This window comes from Cervus elaphus, chromosome 3 (genome assembly GCF_910594005.1).
Source record: "Cervus elaphus chromosome 3, mCerEla1.1, whole genome shotgun sequence".
In the NCBI taxonomy this organism is placed as follows: domain Eukaryota; kingdom Metazoa; phylum Chordata; class Mammalia; order Artiodactyla; family Cervidae; genus Cervus; species Cervus elaphus.
Window position 1 is genome coordinate 8,972,174 of NC_057817.1, and position 21,508 is coordinate 8,993,681.

At 37.1% G+C, this 21,508-nt stretch overlaps 1 protein-coding gene across 11 annotated transcripts in view; it reads left to right on the forward strand.

The window, feature by feature from the left end:
• Positions 1-21,508, forward strand: part of NAV3 (neuron navigator 3) — an 892,289-nt gene that overhangs the window by 858,271 nt on the left and 12,510 nt on the right. For all 11 annotated transcript variants that reach the window (XM_043880083.1, XM_043880069.1, XM_043880142.1 and 8 more), the window contains 7 exons: positions 4,654-4,751; positions 7,115-7,210; positions 7,482-7,650; positions 9,056-9,291; positions 17,996-18,150; positions 19,664-19,735; positions 20,304-20,500. In XM_043880083.1, coding sequence (XP_043736018.1) covers positions 4,654-4,751; positions 7,115-7,210; positions 7,482-7,650; positions 9,056-9,291; positions 17,996-18,150; positions 19,664-19,735; positions 20,304-20,500 — 1,023 coding nt within the window. The remainder of the gene's footprint in view (positions 1-4,653; positions 4,752-7,114; positions 7,211-7,481; positions 7,651-9,055; positions 9,292-17,995; positions 18,151-19,663; positions 19,736-20,303; positions 20,501-21,508) is intronic.

The following is a 21,508-nucleotide window of genomic DNA, read 5'->3' on the forward strand; positions in this document are numbered from 1 at the left end:
GCAGAGGAACCAGAGATCAGATTGCCAACTGGATCAATTCCGCTGGATCATTGAAAAAGCAAGAGAGTTCCAGAAAAACATCTGCTTTATTGACTATGCCAAAGCCTTTGACTGTGTGGATCACAATAAACTGTGGAAAATTCTGAAAGAGATGGGAATACCAGACCACCTGACCTGCCTCTTGAGAAACCTGTATGCAGGTCAGGAAGCAACAGTTAGAACTGGACATGGAACAACAGACTGGTTCCAAATCAGGAAAGGAGTATGTCAAGGCTGTATATTGTCACCCTGCTTATTTAACTTATATGCAGAGTATATCATGAGAAAAGCTGGGCTGGAAGAAGCACAAGCTGGAATTAAGATTGCTGGGAGAAATATCAATAATCTCAGATATGCAGATGACACCACCCTTATGGCAGAAAGTGAAGAGGAACTGAAAAGCCTCTTGATGAAAGTGAAAGAGGAGAGTGAAAAAGTTGACTTAAAGCTCAACATTCAGAAAACTAAGATCATGGCATCTGGTCTCATCACTTCATGGGAAATAGATGGGGAAACAGTGGAAACCATGTCAGACTTTACTTTTTTGGGGCTCCAAAATCACTGCAGATGGTGATTGCAGCCATGAAATTAAAAGACGCTTACTCCTTGGAAGGAAAGTTATGACCAACCTAGATAGCATATTAAAAAGCAGAGACGTTACTTTGCCAACCAAGGTCCATCTAGTCAAGTCTATGGTTTTTCCAGTGGTCATGTATGGATGTGAGAGTTGGACTGTGAAGAAAGCTGAGTGCCGAAAAATTGATGCTTTTGAGAAGACTGTTGGAGAAGACTCTTGAGAGTCCCTCAGACTTCAAGGAGATCCAACCAGTCCATCCTAAAGGAGATCAGTCCTGGGTGTTCATTGGAAGGACTGATGCTGAAGCTGAAACTCCAGTACTTCGGCCACCTCATGTGAAGAGTTGACTCATTGGAAAAGACCCTGATGCTGGGAGGGATTGGGGGCAGGAGGAGAAGGGGACAACAGAAGATGAGATGGCTGGATGGCATTACTAACTCAATGGACATGAGTTTGGGTGAACTCCAGGAGTTGGTGATGGACAGGGAGGCCTGGTGTGCTGGGATTCATGGGGTCACAAAAAGTCAGAACGACTGAGCAACTGAACTGAACTGAACTGAGGTTGGTCATAACTTTCCTTCCGAGGAGTAAGCGTCTTTTAATTTCATGGCTGCAATCACCATCTGCAGTGATTTCAGAGCCCCACAAAATAAAGTCAGCCACTGTTCCTACTGTTTCCCCATCTATTTGCCATGAAGTGATGGGGCTGGATGTCATGATCTTAGTTTTCTGAATGTTGAGTTTTAAGCCAACTTTTTCACTCTCCTCTTTCACTTTGATCAAGAGGCTCTTTAGTTCTTCTTTACTTTCTCCCATAAGGGTGGTGTCATCTTCCTATCTGAGGTTATTGATATTTCTGCCAGCAATCTTGATTCCAGCTTGTGCTTCTTCCAGGCCAGTGTTTCTCATGATGTACTCTGCATATAAGTTAAATAAGCAGGGTGACAATATACAGCCTTGATGTACTCCTTGTCCTATTTGGAACCAGTCTTTTGTTCCATGTCAAGTTCTAACTATTGCTACCTGATTGCATACAGGTTTCTCAGGAGGCAGGTCAGGTGGTCTGGTATTCCCATCTCCTCAGAATTTTCCACTGTTTATTGTGATCCACACAGTCAAAGGCTTTGGCACAGTCAATAAAGCAGAAGTAGATGTTTTTCTGGAGCTCTCTTGCTTTTTTGATGATCCAGCAGATGTTGGCAATTTGATCTCTGGTTCCTCTGCCTTTTCTAAAACCAGCTAAGCATCTGGAATTCACGGTTCACATATTGCCAAAGCCTGGCTTGGAGAATTTTGAGCATTACTTTACTAGCGTGTGAGATGAGTGCAATTGTGCAGTAGGTTGAGCATTCCTTGGCATTGCCTTTCTTTGGGATTGAAACGAAAACTGACCTTTTCCAGTCCTGTGACCACTGCTGAGTTTTCCAAATTTGCTGATATATTGAGTGCAGCACTTTCACAGCATCATCTTTTAATATTTGAAGTAGCTCAACTGGAATTCCATCACCTCCACTAACTTTGTTCATAGTGATGCTTCCTAAGGCCCACTTGACTTCACATTCCAGGATGTCTGGCTCTAGGTGAGTGTGAGTGATCACACCATCATTTTATCTGGGTCGTGAAGATCTTTTTTGTACAGTTCTTCTGTGTATTCTTGCCGTCTCTTCTTAATATCTTTGGCTTCTATTAGGTCCATACCATTTCTGTCCTTTATTGTGCCTATCTTTGCATGAAATGTTCCCTTTGTAGCTCTAATTTTCTTGAAGAGATCTATAGTGTTTCCTGTTCTTTTGTTTTCCTCTATTTCTTTGCATTGATCATTGAGGAAGGCTTTCTTATCTCTCCTTGCTATTCTTTGGAACTCTGCATGGTTAGTGGGCTCAAACTTGACAATCAGAAGTCCTTTTATGCTGGGGCTTTTTTAACAGAAAAGCTTTGTAGAGTACATGATTAATAAAAAAAAAAAAAAAAAAAAGAAGAAGTAGACAAGACAGAGGACAATTGACAGACGTCCAGTTCCTGAAATAATAGTGCATGTTCCATGCATCCAGTGAAGACAGAGGTGTGAAAAGACCTTTGTTTATCTTGTCAGAATTTCGCTTGATTGGAACCAGAATGGCAAAATTTTTATTCTTTTTTTCCAATATGTTGACAGAGGACCATAACTTTTTTTCCCAAAAATAAATAAATAAATAAATAAACCAAAAACAAAACACAAAGAACCCTATCTCAGATTGGCTGTTATTTGTTTTCCGTCGGAGTTGTTTGCTCAGGTGACCATCCCTTCTGTGTCCCGATGAGGAGACCCAGAGTGAGCAGCCGTATTCTCCTCCAACTGTTAATACAAGGAGTTACAGTAGACATACAGAGAAAAGGAGTAATGGTTAGAACAGATGAACTTACTAAATACTGAGGATAAAGTGCTTTAAATGCATTGTCTGTTATGCGCCCAATAACTCTACCAAGCTGATGCTTTTATAACTCATTTTATAGATGAAGAAATCGAGACTTAGGGAAGTGATTACTATAATTAGCTCAGTAAGTGATAGAGCAGGGAATTCATATTCTTTCTTACCATGGTATTCATTCCCAATGCCCAGTACAGTACCTGATTTCTTTGATGCTTAATAAATTATTATTTTAAATAATTATTTTTTAATATTTATGAACAGTTGTGAATAATCGAACAAAGTACTAAAGGTGATTTGGTCATGAATTATAAGATATCTAGATGTGAATTATTAGCCACTTTATTTTGAGAAAAGGAATGAGAATTAAAATGACACTTAAGGAAGAGTTTTGAGCAGGATAAGCAAAAAGATGAAACCAGGAGGATGTTAATCTAGTGAAAAAAAAAAAAAAATAATTCCAGTAAGGGAGATTCTCTTTGACAATTTAAAAATTTCTAGCAAAAAAACTCCTTATTCCTTAAACTCTAAATTTGTTTTTGATTGTTATGGTATTATGGCATTTTTTAAACTCCTTTCTTTGCAAAATTGCATATTCCAATTATTAAAGTAATAGAACCATTTTATTTTCAGAACCCATTTGATGAAATTGTTTCTTAAATATAATGATGCAGTCAAAGTCCTTGTCTCTCTGAATTTACAATTTGAGCAATTGAGTCCTCTTGTCACCAGGCACATGTGATCTTCAACATGTAGCTAAGTTTCCTTTGTCCCCAGAACACTATCTTCATATTAAATATGCCTCTACAATATCATCATTGTCAAAGGAAAACATATGTGGGATAGTTTGCCTTACTCATTCTCCAAACTGAACATTGATCTCATATACTATATTTAAAAAATTACTCTTTAATCACATTTAAAGTTGGTAGTTTAAAGGTTAACTAGCTTTATCATGCTTCTGTAACTCTTAGCTGATTACTAGAAATATCATTTTTGTTTTGAAATTGTGAGCAGAAAGGGGACAGAAAGGGGACAGAAGCAGAAGAGCAATAATTAATATATTTATCCAGGGAAGTATAATGCCATCATTGAAATTCAAAACAGTACCTAAAGTTACAGATATAAGGAAAAGTAGCCATATAGCTGTGTTTGTACCAAATGCTTGAAAATAATTTCAGTTGACAGTCAACCTCAGCACCTTTGCATTCATAATTTCATGGGTTTTGAGCTTGGGTATTTTCAGCTATATAGAAAATCAGATTACTTTTCAATTTGTGGCAATTATGATGGTAACTAAATATTATTCAGGTATTACTCAGACCTGTGCATAACAGGAAAAGAAGCCCCTTATTTCCTCACCTAATGTGATGGCCCAACAGTTGGGGGAAGATCTTTGAAAACAGAAATGAAGTCTTAGATGAAAACTTTAACCCAACCACAGCCACCCATCTTCTTGAAAGCTGAGGTTTTTCACATGTGTTAAGTTAGAATGGATGGCAGAAAAGGTAAATATTCCCGTTGAAAAACGTAAAACTAGGGGGGAGAAAATGATGACAGTAGACAAATCTGAGCTAACGTGATTCTGTTATGTGTGTGTATTTGTGTGTTTCTTTGAAAATTTGGTAGATATTTTGCTGGATGATCCTGGTGATGCAACTGGACATAAAGATGGCCGCAGTGTGAAAATTATAGTCTCCATAAGCAAGGGCTACAGTCGAGCAAAGGTATTTCTTTAATTTTAAGTGCTTTATTACTGTGAATGACCATGAGTCAAATATATTGAAATATGAGTATTTGTCCTGATAAATATACTACCAGCAGTGTTTGTCTTGGCATTGGTTTAATATGTTTCTAAAAGCATGAAAGTTAGGGACTCAAAAGAAATGGCCTCATCCTATAGATAGAAATGTGTCTCCGTACTGCATGTTTATTCACTGAAAACAGTAGCAGTTGTCAGCCACCCTCATTCCTAAAACCTAAAAAAACACACATGGCTTACTTTGACATAAACATCTTATCTAACTAAATACAGGTGATATTTATGATGTATGGTACTGTGTTGCTAGAACTGTCAAGATGGTCTTTTTACAAAGAGGAGATTATAATCTATATGGCTATTCTAGACACTGAAAAGATATATATATTTTGTTAGACTCATTATACCAATGTCCATTAATGCTGCTTGTGTGTATCGTTTTTAAGCAAGGCCTTAGCTGAAAAGACAAATATTTAATTTTTCTGGAATCAAATATTGCCTTCAAATTGGCAATGCCATCCTGATCCTAGACTCTTCTTGAAACAAAAAATATTTTTACAAGTTGAAACTGCATTTCAGTGGCCAAAAATACAAATTTGTAAATATCCAATTTTTCTTTTTTTATCAAACAGAAGAGCAAAGAACTTTAGAATTTTAAGATAATTGAAGTATTTAAGTTTGAAAAGTGAGCTAGCAATTGTGAATTTTTTCATTGAGCATATATTCCAAGAATTCTAATGCCATAAGCTTTCTGCTTGAGCTGCATATCTGTGCCTGAATTTCCCATGTGGGTCTTTTTGTAAAAGACTATAATAGTCTCAGTGAAGCTTGAAGATCTCTGATTTAAAAGCAACTGCTTAAGAGCACTGTAAGCATGTCCATTTTGACTCAGTTACATTAGGAAAACAAGTTTTCTTTTTCAAAATAATTCTGAAAGACAATATTTCTGAATGTTAAGAAGTAGTTGTCTTAGTCTTCTTGAGTTAGCATAACAAAATACTACATATTGGATGGCTTAAACAATGGAAATTTGTTTTCTCCTGGTTATTAACTCCAAGCTCAAGGTGCTGTCTGGTTTGGTGGAAAAGGGCTTTCTCTTTGGGTTGCAAATGGAACCTTCCTGACTATGTCCTGGGGAGAGAGAGAGATCTCTCTCTTACTTCCCCTACTTAGAAGGCTACTGAATCTATGATGTCAGACCCACTCTCATGACCTAATTTAACTCTTATTCCCTCTTGCTGACTCCATTTCCAAACACCATCAGTTGACAGTTGTGGTTTTAATATATGAATTTGAGTGGAAAAAGAATGTTCAGTCTATAACAGTAGTTTAAAAATACCAGTGGTTTTGCTATGAATTTCGAACTTTTTTTTAAACAGATATTGGTTTCAGGTTATATCTAAGTAGTGGTGATAATGATTTTCCCTTATAGAGTTAAATGTTATAGATGAAGAAATGGAGGTCTGAGCCAGCTAAATGACTTGACCTAACATCACTTTTCTTAATTACATGGTAGATGTAGTTTCACTTTAGACTTTCATATTTGAAAAGTAAGCTAACCAGTTTAATAGTTTTGCTATGAAATGAGCCATGTTTATATTTAAAACCCAAAAACCCTACCAAAAAAAAAAAAATCAAGTAAATGAAAGTCTTTGGGTTTTGAGATACAATTTTGAAGATTCTCCAAGAATCTTCAAGGATTTCTTGTAATCCTGTAGGATATCCTGGCAAGTATTCTAAATATTGAATTTTCTGATAAATTCAGAGTGGAACCTGAGTTGTGAATATATGAATGCCATACTACCATGGATAACTTATTTTTCAAATTTGGATTCGATTTTAGAGATAATCTAAATACAAAATAATAAACTGAGTTTTGGACTTAACATTTAGATTGCAAAAACAGTAAGATGAGATTTTAGGACTCAAGATATAGTTCTATTGCATCTCTATCACCATCTCCTTCCCACCAAGCTGCTCCTCTTCAGAAAAGTACCTGCTCGCTAAAATGGAAGACTGTTCTCTCCTGGACCTTTCCTTTCTACTGAACAGGTCATGAATCAGTTTTCCTTGGCCATACCACTTCATCTAACCTCTTTCTCTCTTGTTTTGTTGCTATTCCTGTTACTTTGCTTGTTAGTTAATTAGTTACTTTGGTTGCTGTGTTTGCTGGGGTATTTTGTATAATTCACTGTATATGTCTATTATTATATAAACCAAAAGTTTGATATATATTTTAGTGTTAATCACCACCAATATTAATATTTTTAGTAGATATAACAAAACAAGATACAGTTGGGTTTTATCTTATTTTATTTTGATCTTACTTAGGATCAGAAGTCTCAGGCATATTTGATAGGATCCATTGGTGTTAGTGGAAAAACCAAGTGGGATGTCCTAGATGGTGTAATTAGACGTCTCTTTAAGGTACGTTGTACAAGATATCCTAATACTAATTTTCAAACGTGTTTCATTTTGGATGCTTCCCTTAACTTTAATGGCATGTCCCTATCTGCTTTTCCTCTCCTGCATTTTAAATATTAAGGAAAGTTTTCTCTTTATGCTGTGTGATATTAATAGTTATTGTAGCACCCAATTCTAAAATTCTTGACAGCTAGTTTCATATCCCCATGAATTTTACACTGGTAGCAGAGTTGTACCTCTGTTTTGACTTTGCTCTTTGTGTATACAATTTTAGGAATATGTGTTCAGAATTGATACCTCCACTAGCCTTGGTCTGAGCTCTGACTGCATTGCCAGCTACTGTGTAGGAGATTTAATTAGATCCCATAGCCTAGAAGTGCCTGAGCTGCTGCCTTGTGGATACCTTGTTGGTGATAATAACGTCATCACTGTGAACCTGAAAGGTAAAAATAAAATTGGAAAAAAAACCCCACAATTGCATTTTTACCAATGTTTATTTTCCTTTTTTTTTTTGCAGTTTTACTTTAAATTTTCATATTTGAAAAGTAGGCTAACTACTTTAATAGTTTGGGTATGAAATGAACCATATTTATATTAAAAACACAAAAATCCAACTAAAAACAGAAAATCAAGTAAATTAAAGTCTTTGAGTTTTGAGATGTGATTTTGAAGATTCTCGAGGACTCACAGAGGAATGTGATGCATCAAATTTCAAATTTCTAGGTTTTCTACGTTATCCTCTTTGATTTAGGGGAGATTTCTAAAAGTTTATTGTGTATTCTAAGGTAATATATTCATCCCTATACCTTCAATTTTGAAATATATATACTCAACAAGGGCTTCCCCGGTAGCTTAGATGGTAAAAAAAAAATCTGCCTGCAATGCAGGAGGCCCAAGTTTGATCCCTGGGTTGGGAAGATCCCTTGGAGAAGGGAATAGCTACCCAGTCAAGTGATCTCTCCTGGAGAATCCCATGGACAGAGGAGCCTGGCAGGCTACAATCCATGGGGTCACAAAAAGTTGGACGCAATGAAAAGACTAAGCACAAAAAAAAAAACAACAAAAAAAGAAAAGACTAAGCACATATTCAGTGAATACCCACTGGGGATAGAGAATGGAAGTTAACAACCAGGGATGAGAAATTCTTTTGCTTTGAACAATGTGATTATTTCCAGGCAAATGGAATATCTCAGGCATCCTTGTCTCCATAATTTATCGTTCACATATGTTAATGAGTTCAGAACACATCTATGTAACAATGGATTAATAGAGAGATTTGTCAATATTTGATTTTATGATTAAGACAGTTGAGTTAGTAAAAGAAGATACTCTTGCTCTCCTTAATTCCTTGCCAAATATCACAATATATATCCTTCAAAAGCTTAAGTGATGGTGTAGCAGGGATGTACAGTGAGAGCTAGAAGGAAGTAAAGAGAAGGAGAAAAGAGGAAGAAAGAGGAACACATATTTATACATTTTATTTTAATTTTTATATTTATGCTTAGCAAAACTACCACCTTCAAAGAGAAGGATGGTTCTTGATAGAATTCACAGTAATGCTTCCATTTCTCTGTGAAAACATAAGTGGGAAGCATGAAGTAGGCAGGGGAGAGAGTCTCAGGAAAAGCAAATGGCTTGCTTTCATTCATATGTTCACTCTGCCTTATTACTGATGTTTTCTGTCTTAAAATAGCAAGACATGTTTGTGAGACAGAAATGTCAAGGAAAGTCTCTTGCAAGGATTGTTACTCCTATGGCTAACAAAGCCCAGTTGCCAGTTGACACTTTTTTAAAGTCTAGCTTATGTAGAACCATAAGCCATTCTCTTCCCTTTGTTTCTCCCTTCAGGGGTAGAAGAAAACAGTTTGGACAGTTTTGTTTTTGATACTCTGATTCCTAAACCAATTACCCAAAGATACTTTAACTTGTTGATGGAGCATCACAGAATTATACTCTCAGGACCTAGTGGTACTGGAAAGACCTACTTAGCACACAAACTTGCTGAATATGTAATAACCAAATCTGGGAGGAAAAAAACAGAGGATGCAATTGCCACTTTTAATGTGGACCACAAGTCTAGTAAGGTAAGTCACAGACTCCTAAGACAGCTACTGCTATTTATCCATAAGTGTATTACTCAGCTAAGCTTTAAGATTATATGAAACTTCCATATTGTGCATGGAAAAGTGTCTATCTCATTGGCTAAGGCTAGAATCTGGAGAATGAATAAACCCTATTTTGTGAATTTGAATAAGACTGCTCAGTGGCATTCAGTTATCTAGTACTTCACACACATAGAGAATTTACAGAAGAACAGAACAAGGTCTCTATTGTCTGATTTCTCTTAGACATCCATTTAGGAAGTGTTACAACAAAAAGAGATCCATGCAAATACTATAGAAGCAAGAGGCCAGAACTCTTCCTGGAGGAATCAGAGCTTTACACAAGTCAGTATCTGCTCTGGGTCATAATGAACAACGAATTAAGTGGAATATTGCAGCAATGGAAATTTGGGTATAATTAAAATATTCTAAGCAGAAATTCTGGGAGCAGAAATTTGTTCACATCATATTTCTATAGGATTTCTGTGTAGGAACTTTAGGAAATTGAATAGTATTCCATTTCACCATCAACTAAGGTCTCAGTCAGTTCAGTTCAGTTCAGTTGCTCAGTCATGTTCTTTGCAACCCCATGGACTGCAGCACGCCAGGCTTCACTGTCCATCACCAACTTCCGGAGTTTACCCAAACTCATCTCCATTAAGTTGGTGATGCCGTCCAACCATGTCATCCTCTGTCGTCCCTTTCTCCTGCCACCTTCAATCTTTCCCAGCATCAGGGTCTTTTCCAATGAGTCAGTTATTGGCATTAGGTGGCCAAAGTATTGCAGTTTCAGCTTTAGCATCGGTCCTTACAATGAATATTCAGGACTGATTTCCTTCAGGATGGACTGGTTGGATCTCCTTGCAGTCCAGGGGACTCTCAAGAGTCTTCTCCAACACCACAGTTCAAAAGCACCAATTCCTCAGTGCTCACCTTTCCTTATGGTCCAACTCTCACATCCATACATGACTACTGGAAAAACCATAGCTTTGATTAGAGAGATGTTTGCTGGCAAATAACATCTCTGCTTTTTAATATGCCATCTAGTTTGGTCATAGCTTTTCTTCCAAGGAGCAAGCATCTTTTAATTTAATGGCTGCAGTCACCATCTGCAGTGATTTTGGAGCCCCAAAATATAAAGTCTGTCACTGTTTCCGTTGTTTTCCCATCTATTTGCCATGAAGTGATGGGACTGGATGCCATGATCTTAGTTTCCTGAATATTGAGTTTTACCAACTTTTTCACTCTCTTCTTTCAATTTCATCAAGTTCCTCTTCATTTTCTGCCATAAGGGTGGTGTCATCTGTGTATCTGAGGTTATTGATATTTCTCCCAGCAATCTTGATTCCAGCTTGTGCTTCATCCAGCCCAGCATTTCTCATGATGTACTCTGCATATAAGTTAAATAAGCAAGGTGACAATATACAGCCTTGACGTTCTCCTTTCCCGATTTGGAACCAGTCAGTTGTTCCATGTCCATTTCTAACTGTTGCTTCTTGACCTTTATATGGATTTCTCAGGAGGCAGGTCTCTTGAAGAATTTTCCACAGTATTGTGATCCACACAGTCAAAGGCTTTAGCGTAGTCAATAAAGCAGAAATAGATGTTTTTCTGGAACTCTATTGCTTTTTTGATGATCCAACGGATGATGGCGATTTGATCTCTTGTTCCTCTGCCTTTTCTAAATCCAGCTTGAATATCTGGAAGTTCATGGTTCACATACTGTTGAAGCCTGGCTTGGAGAATTTTGAGCATTACTTTGCTAGTGTGTGAGATGAGTCTATACTAAGGTCTAGTATACCAGAATTATCATCCTGAATACTCTCAGCTCTTAAATAGTCATGAGGGGATATAAAATTCAGCTAGTACTTCCATATACTCCAAGCAAAATAAACAATTTTAAAAAGAAAATAGTTGATGCCTAACATATCTCTAACACGGGGCTAAACTTTTACTGATAGTTACTAATTACATTCTCAGTCAGCGCAGTCTGAGCTTCTCTTAGGAAGCTGCATCTGTTATCAGCAATGCCTCGAAGTTACCCAGATGACTCTAGGCCACTGGGATTTTTTTTTTCAAAAATGACCTGGTTAAATGGTCTAAACTGACCCAGTCTCACAGTAACCTCCCTCCTACAAATATTTAGAAAATAAACATGACTCCCCAAAGCAGCCCAAAACCACTAAATTCTTGAAAGATGTTTAATTTCTTGAACAAAAATGCCTGAATAGTTCATCAAGTTCATGACACCGACCAACTGTGGAACCTAGGGCTGATTCTTGAATTTTTTGGGCCTCAGTTTTCCCAGCTATAAAATGGGGGAAATAGTGAAGTTGTGTTAAGGACTAAAGGAGTGACTGTCTGTGAGAGAGAGAGAGAAAGACAGAGAGAGAGAGACAAATAGAAGCAGGGAAACAGAATAGTACACATAGCAAGCACTGTCTAAGGGTTGCCCACAGTTACTAATTATAGCTCTTGGCTCCAAAGAGTATTTCTTATACAAATACACACAGACCCACACAGACCACCCACCCCTGTGACACGCACAGACCTTTGTTCACATTGTCTTATATGTATTTTTCAAGGAGAACAGAGTTGTGTATAAGGCATGATGTTATCTCCTAATGTTGACTCAATAGAGCATGTGAATTCTGACTACATCCTTGGAATTCAGCACTATTCAGTTGCTGACGAACCAAACAGTCTCATTTCAGGTAGAGAGACATGGCACGTGAGACGGAATATTAAACTCTTCTCTAAGTAAAAGCAGAAGACACAGTTGTTTGTTTGCTTCAGCCTACGTATTTAAAGCCTCCAGTGAATTCTGGGTCTCCTCATAGCTTTATTTAAAAGCTTTAACATATTTTGTTTCTTTTCAGCCAAAATGATAGAATTGACATATCTTAACTACTGATTTTTCCTTAATGTTAATGTGAAAGAGCTCTTTAGAAGTTACCTCCTTTCTGAAAAAAAAGCAACTGGTTGGAAAGTAGGAGAAGAATAGATTTATTAGAGGAAATGGTACTCTGATAAAGTTGGAGAATCACTTAAAGTCAAATTGTGAGTCAAATTAACCGGCCTTCCTCAGGATACAATTTGACATGCTAAAATAAAGTAGGGTAACTTACATTAGTTCTAAATTTTGCCTCATTCCATAGTACACTGTTATATCTAAGTTATTTTTATTTCAGTTAAAAAATGTTTAGTGCTTGGAGATATTTTTAAGCAATAACAATTTATATGGCCTTTAAAATTTGAGCAAATACAGCCAGCACTCTTATTTTCTAGTTTTTCTGAATAAAATCACTTGTGCCATTATGAGGTCAGTTTAATCTTTTTTATTATAAAGTAATAAAGCATGACAAAAGTGAACAGAATGAATGATGCTAGAAAACAGTTATAGGAAGAAATCCACAGACAAATCACATAGCATTCGTCACCAAGAAAGCGCAAAATACAACTAACAAATGTTTATTATTTCTCTATGATTGTAAGATTTGAATGAGCTGTCAGCAATGCTGGATGCCAGGTCCTGGCCAGAGAATTTGGCCAGTTCTTGCCACAATGTTAGAGAATTCACAGTTATTTTCATGGAGTTGATGGTATGTGAGAGTGGTATAGGAGATGGGGATGGCAGGTTAGAACTGTGGGAGGCACAGCTAAGTGTCGGTTTACTAAAGTAAATGGTGAATTAGGTGTGAGGTCAATGACTTCCCTGAGAAACCGAGCTTCGTAACTGCTGACATGCTTTGTGCTATGCCTCGGATAGCTCTGAAGGGACAAAGGCGCAAAGTACTCACTGATTCCAAAAAAGTCCAACAATAAACCATCAAATGAGAAAAAACCTTTTCATGTTTTTGGTGTCTCTGCATTTTACATTCTGCCCCTCTTCCCTTTCTTCAAGCCCTCTCTTGAGCTGCCAGCTGGAATATTTTGACTGAAAGCAGAACACATAAACAGTTACACTTTGTGACATTTGATATAGTGGGCCCAGAAGGCTAGAGATGGATTTAGTAAAGAATATGTGGCCAGCTGAAGCCATTTGGAATGTTAGGTGGGAAAAGATCAGAAAGCTGGACTTGGCAGATTCATTTTGAGTGTGTCTAGAGTCAAAATGAGGGGAAGCAGTGATGAATAGTTTTTATGCAACCGCTGTGTTCTGTGTATATTTTCAAAGTATGGGATTAATCTCATTATCAATATCCATCTGGTAGATATACCTGGTTTTTTTTTTTTTTCTGCCTTATTAGATCTTGGACATGAAACTCCTAATGCTAATTCATCAATATTTCAATCCAAGATTTTACCCCAGTTAAGCTAGGGTGAAGATCATGAAGGGGTTTAAAAATGGGGTTTAAAAAAAAAGACTCAATTTATATGACTGAATTATTTGTATTTGCCTATTTCTACTTCTGACTGAATGATTCCCAAAGGAATCAGCTACCAGTCTCAAGACAAAAGAGAACTGTAATAGAATCTTATAGCCCTATTTTTTCAGAAATTACCCAGTGATTTCTTATTTACCAAATCCAAGTCAAGCTTCTCCACCTCCCTTTTCCCACCTCCCTCCCCCAACCGCCTCCCTGCTTCACCTCCTCCCCTTCCTCCTCTCCCCTCGCCTACCTCCTCCTTTCTCTCTTTTGATTTATGTATACCAGATTACTATAATTGATCCCCCTTTCTAGAAATTGTTCTCATTTTCATGATTATGGAATTCACTCCTTGTTTCCCTCCTACCTTCTAGCAAGCTCCTTCTTAGTGTCGTCCACTGACTGTTTTTCCTTCACCTTCCAGTGAATGAAAATATTCCTCACCATTCTCTTCTCCCTCACATCTGTTCTTATCTGGATAGCTCCCTTGTTTGAACTTAATAGTGTCCAGTTGGACACTATTAGCCATGCCCGTCTTCCATATGATAGACACTTCTGTTAGCTTACAGATAAGTTTCCATTAGTATAGTAAATATGCATGTTTAGAAATGCCAATTTCAACTCTGAAAATGTATCACAAATGCATCTTCTTCTATCCATCTCGGCTGCCACCACCCTCCCATCCAAATGAACACTCTATCACTTACCTGGGCTACTGCAGTTGCTTACTAACTGCTTGATTTACAACTTCCATTAAATTCCAATTCTCTCTCTCTGTCTCTTTTTGCTTTCACATCGTGGAAATAGAATGTCTTTTCATAATTAAAAGCTGACCACTTTAAAATCCAGCAGTGACTCCCCATTGCTGTCTGCTCTAGGTCAAAAATCTTCCCATACTTCTGTTATTCCTCTGGAGTCCCACAGTGTGTCTTGGCTTCAGCAATTTCGGTATTCTCTTGGCTGATTTCTCTTCTTCCTTTACAATATACTTGTTGTTCAGTTGCCCAGTTGTGTCTGACTCTTTGTGACTCCATGGACTGCAGCAGGCCAGGCCTCCCTGTCCCTCACCATCTCCTGAAGTTTGCCCAAGTTCATGTCCCTTGTATCAGTGATGATGCCACCCAACAATCTCATCCTCTGATGCCCTCTTCTCCTTCTGCCCTCCATCTGTCCCAGCATCAGGAACTTTTCCAACGAGTCAGCTATTCACATCGGATGACCAAAATACTGGAATTTCAGCTCAGCATCAGTCCTTCCAACGAATATTCAGGGTTGATTCCCCTTAAGATTGATGGTTTGATCTCCTTGCTGTCTAGGGGACTCTTAGGAGTCTTCTCCAGCACCACAGTTCAGAGGCATCTGTTCTTCACCTCCCCACCTTCTTGATGGTCCAACTCTCACAACTGTACATGACCACTGGGAAGACCATTGCCTTGACTATACGGACCTTTGTCGACAGAGTAATGTTTCTGCTTTTCAACACACTGTCTAGGTTTGTCATAACTTTCCTGCCAAGAAGCAAACATCTTCTGATTTCATGGCTGCAGTCACCATTCGAAGTGATTTTAGGGCCCCAGAAGAGGAAATATGACACTACTTCCACCTTTTCCTCCTCTATTTACCATGAAATAATGGGGCTGGATGCCATGATCTTGGTTTTTTTCTTAGTATTTAGTTTTAAGCTGGCTCTTTCACTCTCTTCCTTCACCCTCATCAAGAGGCTCTTTAGTTCCTGTTTGCCTGTTTCTTTCTGCCATTAGGGTGGTATCATCCACATATCTGAGGTTGTGGCTATTTCTCTCACCTATGTTGATTCCAGCTGGTAACTCATCCAGCCCACCTTTTCTCATGAGGTGCTCAGAGTATAGAGTTAAACAATATATTTACCTCACTTCAAAATCATGATTCTGGCTACATTACGCAGATCTCCAAAATAGTCAATGTTTCTTCACTGTCAGTAGGAAAAGTTCAGTAGTCTTAGCAATCATTCAAAGTTGCAAACTTTTCTTTCCAATTTATTTACAACTCTTTCACAAAACACATACTACTAGTTCTTTCCTACGTGGAGCTCATATTTTTGTGTTTTGCCTTTATCTCTATGTGGAAAGCTAGTCTTCCATTTTTAAGCATCAAAATATTGCCTAACCTTTAGAATAAAAAGTTAATAGCAAATAATACTGCCATCAGAAAGTCTTTCCCAGAAGCCACAAGTAACCTTTATATGCAGTGAACAAAATCTTCGTTGTATACTCTTTTGAGGTAATGTATTATTTTCCACTGTGAATTGTAGTTATCTGCATATTGTATGTGCCTAACCTACTCAAGGCAGTAAGCATCTTGATTGGTTTTTCCATTTCTAATTTATCATCCTGTCCTTCAAGCATCTCCATTAAAAGACACTTGCTCCTTGCAAGTAAAGCTATGACACCTACACAGCATATTAAGAAGCAGAGACATTACTTTGCTAACAAAAGTCCATATAGTCAAAGCTATGGTTTTTCCAGTAGTCATGTATGGATGTGAGAGTTGTACCATAAAGAAGGCTGAGCACTGAAGAATTGATGCTTTTGAACTGTGATGTTGAAGAAGACTCTTGAGAGTCCCTTGGACTGCAAGGAGATCAAACCAGTCAATCCTAAAGAAAATCAACACTGAATATTCATTGGAAGAATTGATGCTGAAACTGAAGCTCCAGTACTCTGGCCACCTGATGCTAAGAGCTGACTTATTAGAAAAGATCCTGGTGATGGGAAAGATTGAAGGCAGGAAGAGAAGGGGACAGCAGAGAATGAGATGATTAAATGGCGTCACCGATTCAATGGATATAAGTTCAAGCAAGTTCTGAGAGTTGGTGAAGAACAGGGGAGCCTGGTGTGCCACAGTCCATGGGGTCACAGAGAGTCAGACATGACTGAGCTACTGAACAACGACAAATCCTTCATATATATGTTTTCTTTGATAAATTCTCTACCCTTGTCAAAACAGCAGCAGCATGTGAATGGTGTTTGTGTTTATATAGTAAAATCCAAATTTCTCTGCATGGATTCAGTCTTTTCTGTTTTCTCTCGTTGATCACTGCTACCATGTACCATTTTCTGCAAAAGCAGACCACTAGTATTTCTCCAAACACATCACACACTCATATCTTCCAGCTCTTCTGCTTTACTCCTTATTCTTCTGTTATACCTCCCACCCCCATAGCCTATTTCTCTGAGCCTTAAATCTGAAGTAGATCTCTCTCTTTAGTTTTTCTATAGTGCTTTGTGCATTTCACTTATCACACTGCACTGTGATTTACTTATTGGCCTGCCCTTTTGTCTGTCAACTCTAACGCCTGGAATGTAGAAGTAAGCTCTAAATCCTGGATGCCAGAGTACCTGGCACAAAGTAGGCACTTGCTAAATCTGTGTTGAAAGAATAAAAAACTACATACTTATCATTTGGAATTCTATTCATTATTTTCAAAATCCATCATGAAATTGATTTTAACCCTGCTCAAGATTTACAAATTGAAAATGTCATTGTAAATATGCAAATATTATGGAAATGCTCTTACTGATTAGGATAATTCTAAGAAACCTAATTATGTTTCTGGCCTACCCATCTGTGACAGCAATCAGTGAACTGGTTATCATATTTAGATTAAAAGCTATTAGAAAGGAAAAATACCTGTAAAGAACCAAGAAACTTAATAAATGTTAAATGCTAATGTCAAGTGACCCAATGAAATATAACAACTTTTGTCATTGTTTTAAACTACAACAGTTGCATGCAGATAACAAATAAGTCAATCAAACAACCAACCAACCACAGTTTTATTTGAGTCCCAGGGCTGTATTTTCAGATGCACCTCATCAAAATGATTAAGACGTTTAGAGACTAAGTGGAAATTTAGGGGTATCATTTTGGATTTAGTCTATACCTCAAATTATAAGGCTTGCTAAAATCCATTTTTATAATTATATCAAAAGTAAGAATGGAGTCTCAATATTTATGGTTTACCATAAGAGCTCATATCAAGAAATCTTTTTTTTTTTTTTTTGCCTTTCTTCCAGGGAGAGAACAACTGAGAAATATGTCCTTGTGTTTACAGTTTTATATTGGCTTCAGATGTTCTGTACTGGCTTTTCTCTTTCCTTTAAAAATGTACACTTTCAACATTATATGTTTTTTGCTTTGTAGAATAAGATTTTATATCTATGAGTTTTAATCACAGAAATCAGATGGAAGACAAAATGCATTATTCCTAAATTATGAATTGCTTACCATTAGTATGAATTTATCATTGATGTGTTTGTTTTCTTTATTTTTTAAAGGAATTGCAACAGTATCTAGCTAACCTGGCTGAACAATGCAGTGCTGATAATAATGGTGCAGAGCTTCCAGTTGTAATAATTCTAGATAATCTTCATCATGTGGGCTCTTTGAGTGATATCTTCAATGGTTTTCTCAACTGTAAATACAATAAATGGTATGCTTGAAATATTTTGAATGATCAAGTATGAAAAGTGGTGATCAAATTTGCATTCTTGTGCCTTTATTCCTTTTAAGACCTATAGTGGATGCCGTTCGGAGAAGGCAATGGCACCCCACTCCAGTACTCTTGCCTGGGAAATCCCATGGACGGAGGAGCCTGGTAGGCTGCAGTCCATGGAGTCGCGAAGAGTCGGACACGACTGAGCCACTTCACTTTCACTTTTCACTTTCATTCATTGGAGAAGGAAATAGCAACCCACTCCAGTGTTCTTGCCTAAAGAATCCCAGGGACGGCGGAGCCTGATGGGCTGCCGTCTATGGGGTCGCACAGAGTCGGATACAACTGAAGCGACTTAGCAGCAGCAGCAGCAGTGGAGGCCATTAATTTGAGAAGCCTTCATTACTATTATACCATGTTTACAAAGAATTTCTGTGTATCCCTTATAACGTCTATTTATTCATTCAACAACTGTGTCCCAGGTGCTTTTTAGCAATAGTATTTACTTGATGATATTAACTTCTACATGTATGATAAAAGTCTGGAAGACTATTGTCAACAAGAGAATGTTTGAATCAGAAATATTAAGAACTAGAACGAGGCTATGTGATGTGATATGAAAGTCCCTCAGTTATGTCCAACTCTTTGTGACACCATGGACTATACAGTCCATGGAATTCTCCAGGCCAGAATACTAGAGTGGGTAGCCTTTCCCTTCTCCAGTATATCTTCCCAACCCAGGGATCGAACCCAGGTTTCCCACATTGCAGGTGGATTCTTTACCAGCCGAGCCACAAGGGAAGCCCTATTATTGACTATTATCAATAACAGAATGTTTGAATCAGGGAAATTAAGAACTAGAACAAGGCTATAGAACTGTTTCATTTTTAGTCCATGGTAAAGTTTAAATTCAACTTTCCTATAGAAGTAAATTTATTACATTCAGATATACCTTTGTCCTTAGTGATTCTAATGTTTAACTATTTACATGAGATAAAAGGTTAAAGTAGGGTATAAAAAATCTGAAAATATTTTTAAGATTCACTGTAGTATGATCTCTAAAAAAGAACATGTAAGAACAACTGCATAAATGTTAGTTTCAATGGTGCAAGTATCCCAGTTATCTCTGCTAGAAATATGAAATAATAAAGGAAAAATTAATGAATTGGATTATAAGCAAAAGAATCATAAGATGTTAGGGTGGGATGAGATCCCTATGATTATTCTGTCTAATCTCTTTATTTTATATATGAGTAAACATGGGATTAGAGAGGGAAAATGATTAAAATGATTTGGCTAGGATGCCAGAGCTGAAATTAGAACCCCAAATCTTAATTCTACTTCAGTGATCTTTGTCATTTTCCAACCTAACGTTATAAAATTACCCTTTTACAGCATAATGTTAAAATGGAAGAATACATGTTTATCCAAATTATTTTCTGAGACAATTTTAATGTATTAATATCTTTTACCTTTAATGCATATACATTTTCTTTTTTTTTTCCCCCAGTCCATATATTATTGGAACAATGAATCAGGGAGTTTCTTCGTCACCAAATTTAGAGCTACATCACAATTTCAGGTAAAAATAAGTTGGAATTGTTTGTATTGTCTCTTTTCTGTTTGCTTTTGGTGGTTGTTTTTTTCCATTTGTACACTGACGAATCGGTAACCTGGGGTGTGGAAATAATTCTCACTTCTTCTGACACTCTTTCTCAAGCAGACATTTTGTGATCCCTGACCTATAATCAGAAGTGTTTCTTTAAAAAACAAGAAAAAAGAAATGTTTTTCCTGCTCACTATGTCACAGCTAAAGTAGAGCACTTTTCTTCTAAATGTGAGAAATGTGAAGAGAGTTCCTATTTCAGGATTTGTGATTCTCCTACAGAAGAGTGCTCAGCGTGCACACTCCCACACACTGCTGTGACGCACATGAGCTTCTCTTTAGCTCAGAAAGAAAAGTTACAAACAGCTTAGCTCTAATGTTAATAGACTGTCTCATCTCTTTGATCATTAACATATGGCCTCCAACTGAAATAGGAACATTATTACTTTATATTGGAGAGAGAATCACTGTTGACTTAAAGTTTAATTTATATAAGGATTCCTGGGTTTTGGTTTTGATTGTTTTTTTTCTTTTCTTTTTATAGGTGGGTACTATGTGCAAACCACACAGAGCCAGTGAAAGGCTTTTTAGGCAGATATCTTCGAAGGAAACTGATAGAGATGGAAATTGAAAGGAACATTCGCAATAATGACCTAGTCAAAATTATAGACTGGATTCCCAAGACGTGGCATCATCTCAACAGTTTTTTGGAAACACACAGTTCTTCTGATGTTACAATTGGTGAGTTGCAAAATTGCAATATGCCATTTTCCAGGAACTAAGAGTACTTGGTAAAGATAGCCAGATTGGAAGTAGAAAATAACAACTGAAGCTAATGTTTTTGAAGCTTCCAAAATTTTTTTTCATTTTTTTTTCTTCTGAAAGTTTGCCTTCAAGCTTTGTGTCTTTTCATCTGACTATTACAGTTTACTGAGGCTTCCCAGGTGGCACTACTGGTAAAAAACCTGCCTACCAATGCAGGAGACATAAGAGATGTGGGTTCAGTCCCAGGGATGGGAAGATCCCCTGGAGGAGGGCATAGCAACCCACTCCAGTATTCTTTCCTGGATTCTTTCCTGGAAAATCCCATGGACAGAAGAGCCTGGAAGACTACGGTTCTTAGGGTTGAAAAGAGTCAGACATGACTGAAAAGACTTAGCACGCATACAAGCATGAAACTTTGCTAACATCAACTAATGTAGACAACTATATTAGTTTAATATAGACAACTAAAAGTCAGGTAGCCATGTGAAACAAACTATCTTTTTAGAGTATCTTTTTTTTTTTTTTTTCCAGTGGGTTTGTCATACATTGTCATTTTTATGCTAAAAACAAATTTTAGCTTATAGCTCATATCAATTATAGTTATGAGAGAAGATTTTATTTTAAGATAATTTAGGTGTTTTATATTTTCATGAAGATAAAATTGTTTGAGTTCTCTTAAGTTGGCATGAAGATGTTTATTTTTATATTCCTTCTTAAGTTGCACACAAAAAAGTCCCCTTTTCCTTGCTGTGGATCAGAAAGATATGCTCACTAAAGGCACAGTGTGGAAAGAATTAAGACAATTCTACAATTGGGATCAGAAGACCACAGCAGAGGCCCACTTCTGGCAAATAATGACATATTTTATATTTGACAGTTCATTCCATCATAGTTTTGTCATTTGTAAAATGGAGCAGATTGATTGGATTATGACCTTTAAGGTTTCTCCTAATACTAAAATGTTATGTGTTAGACTAAGATTTT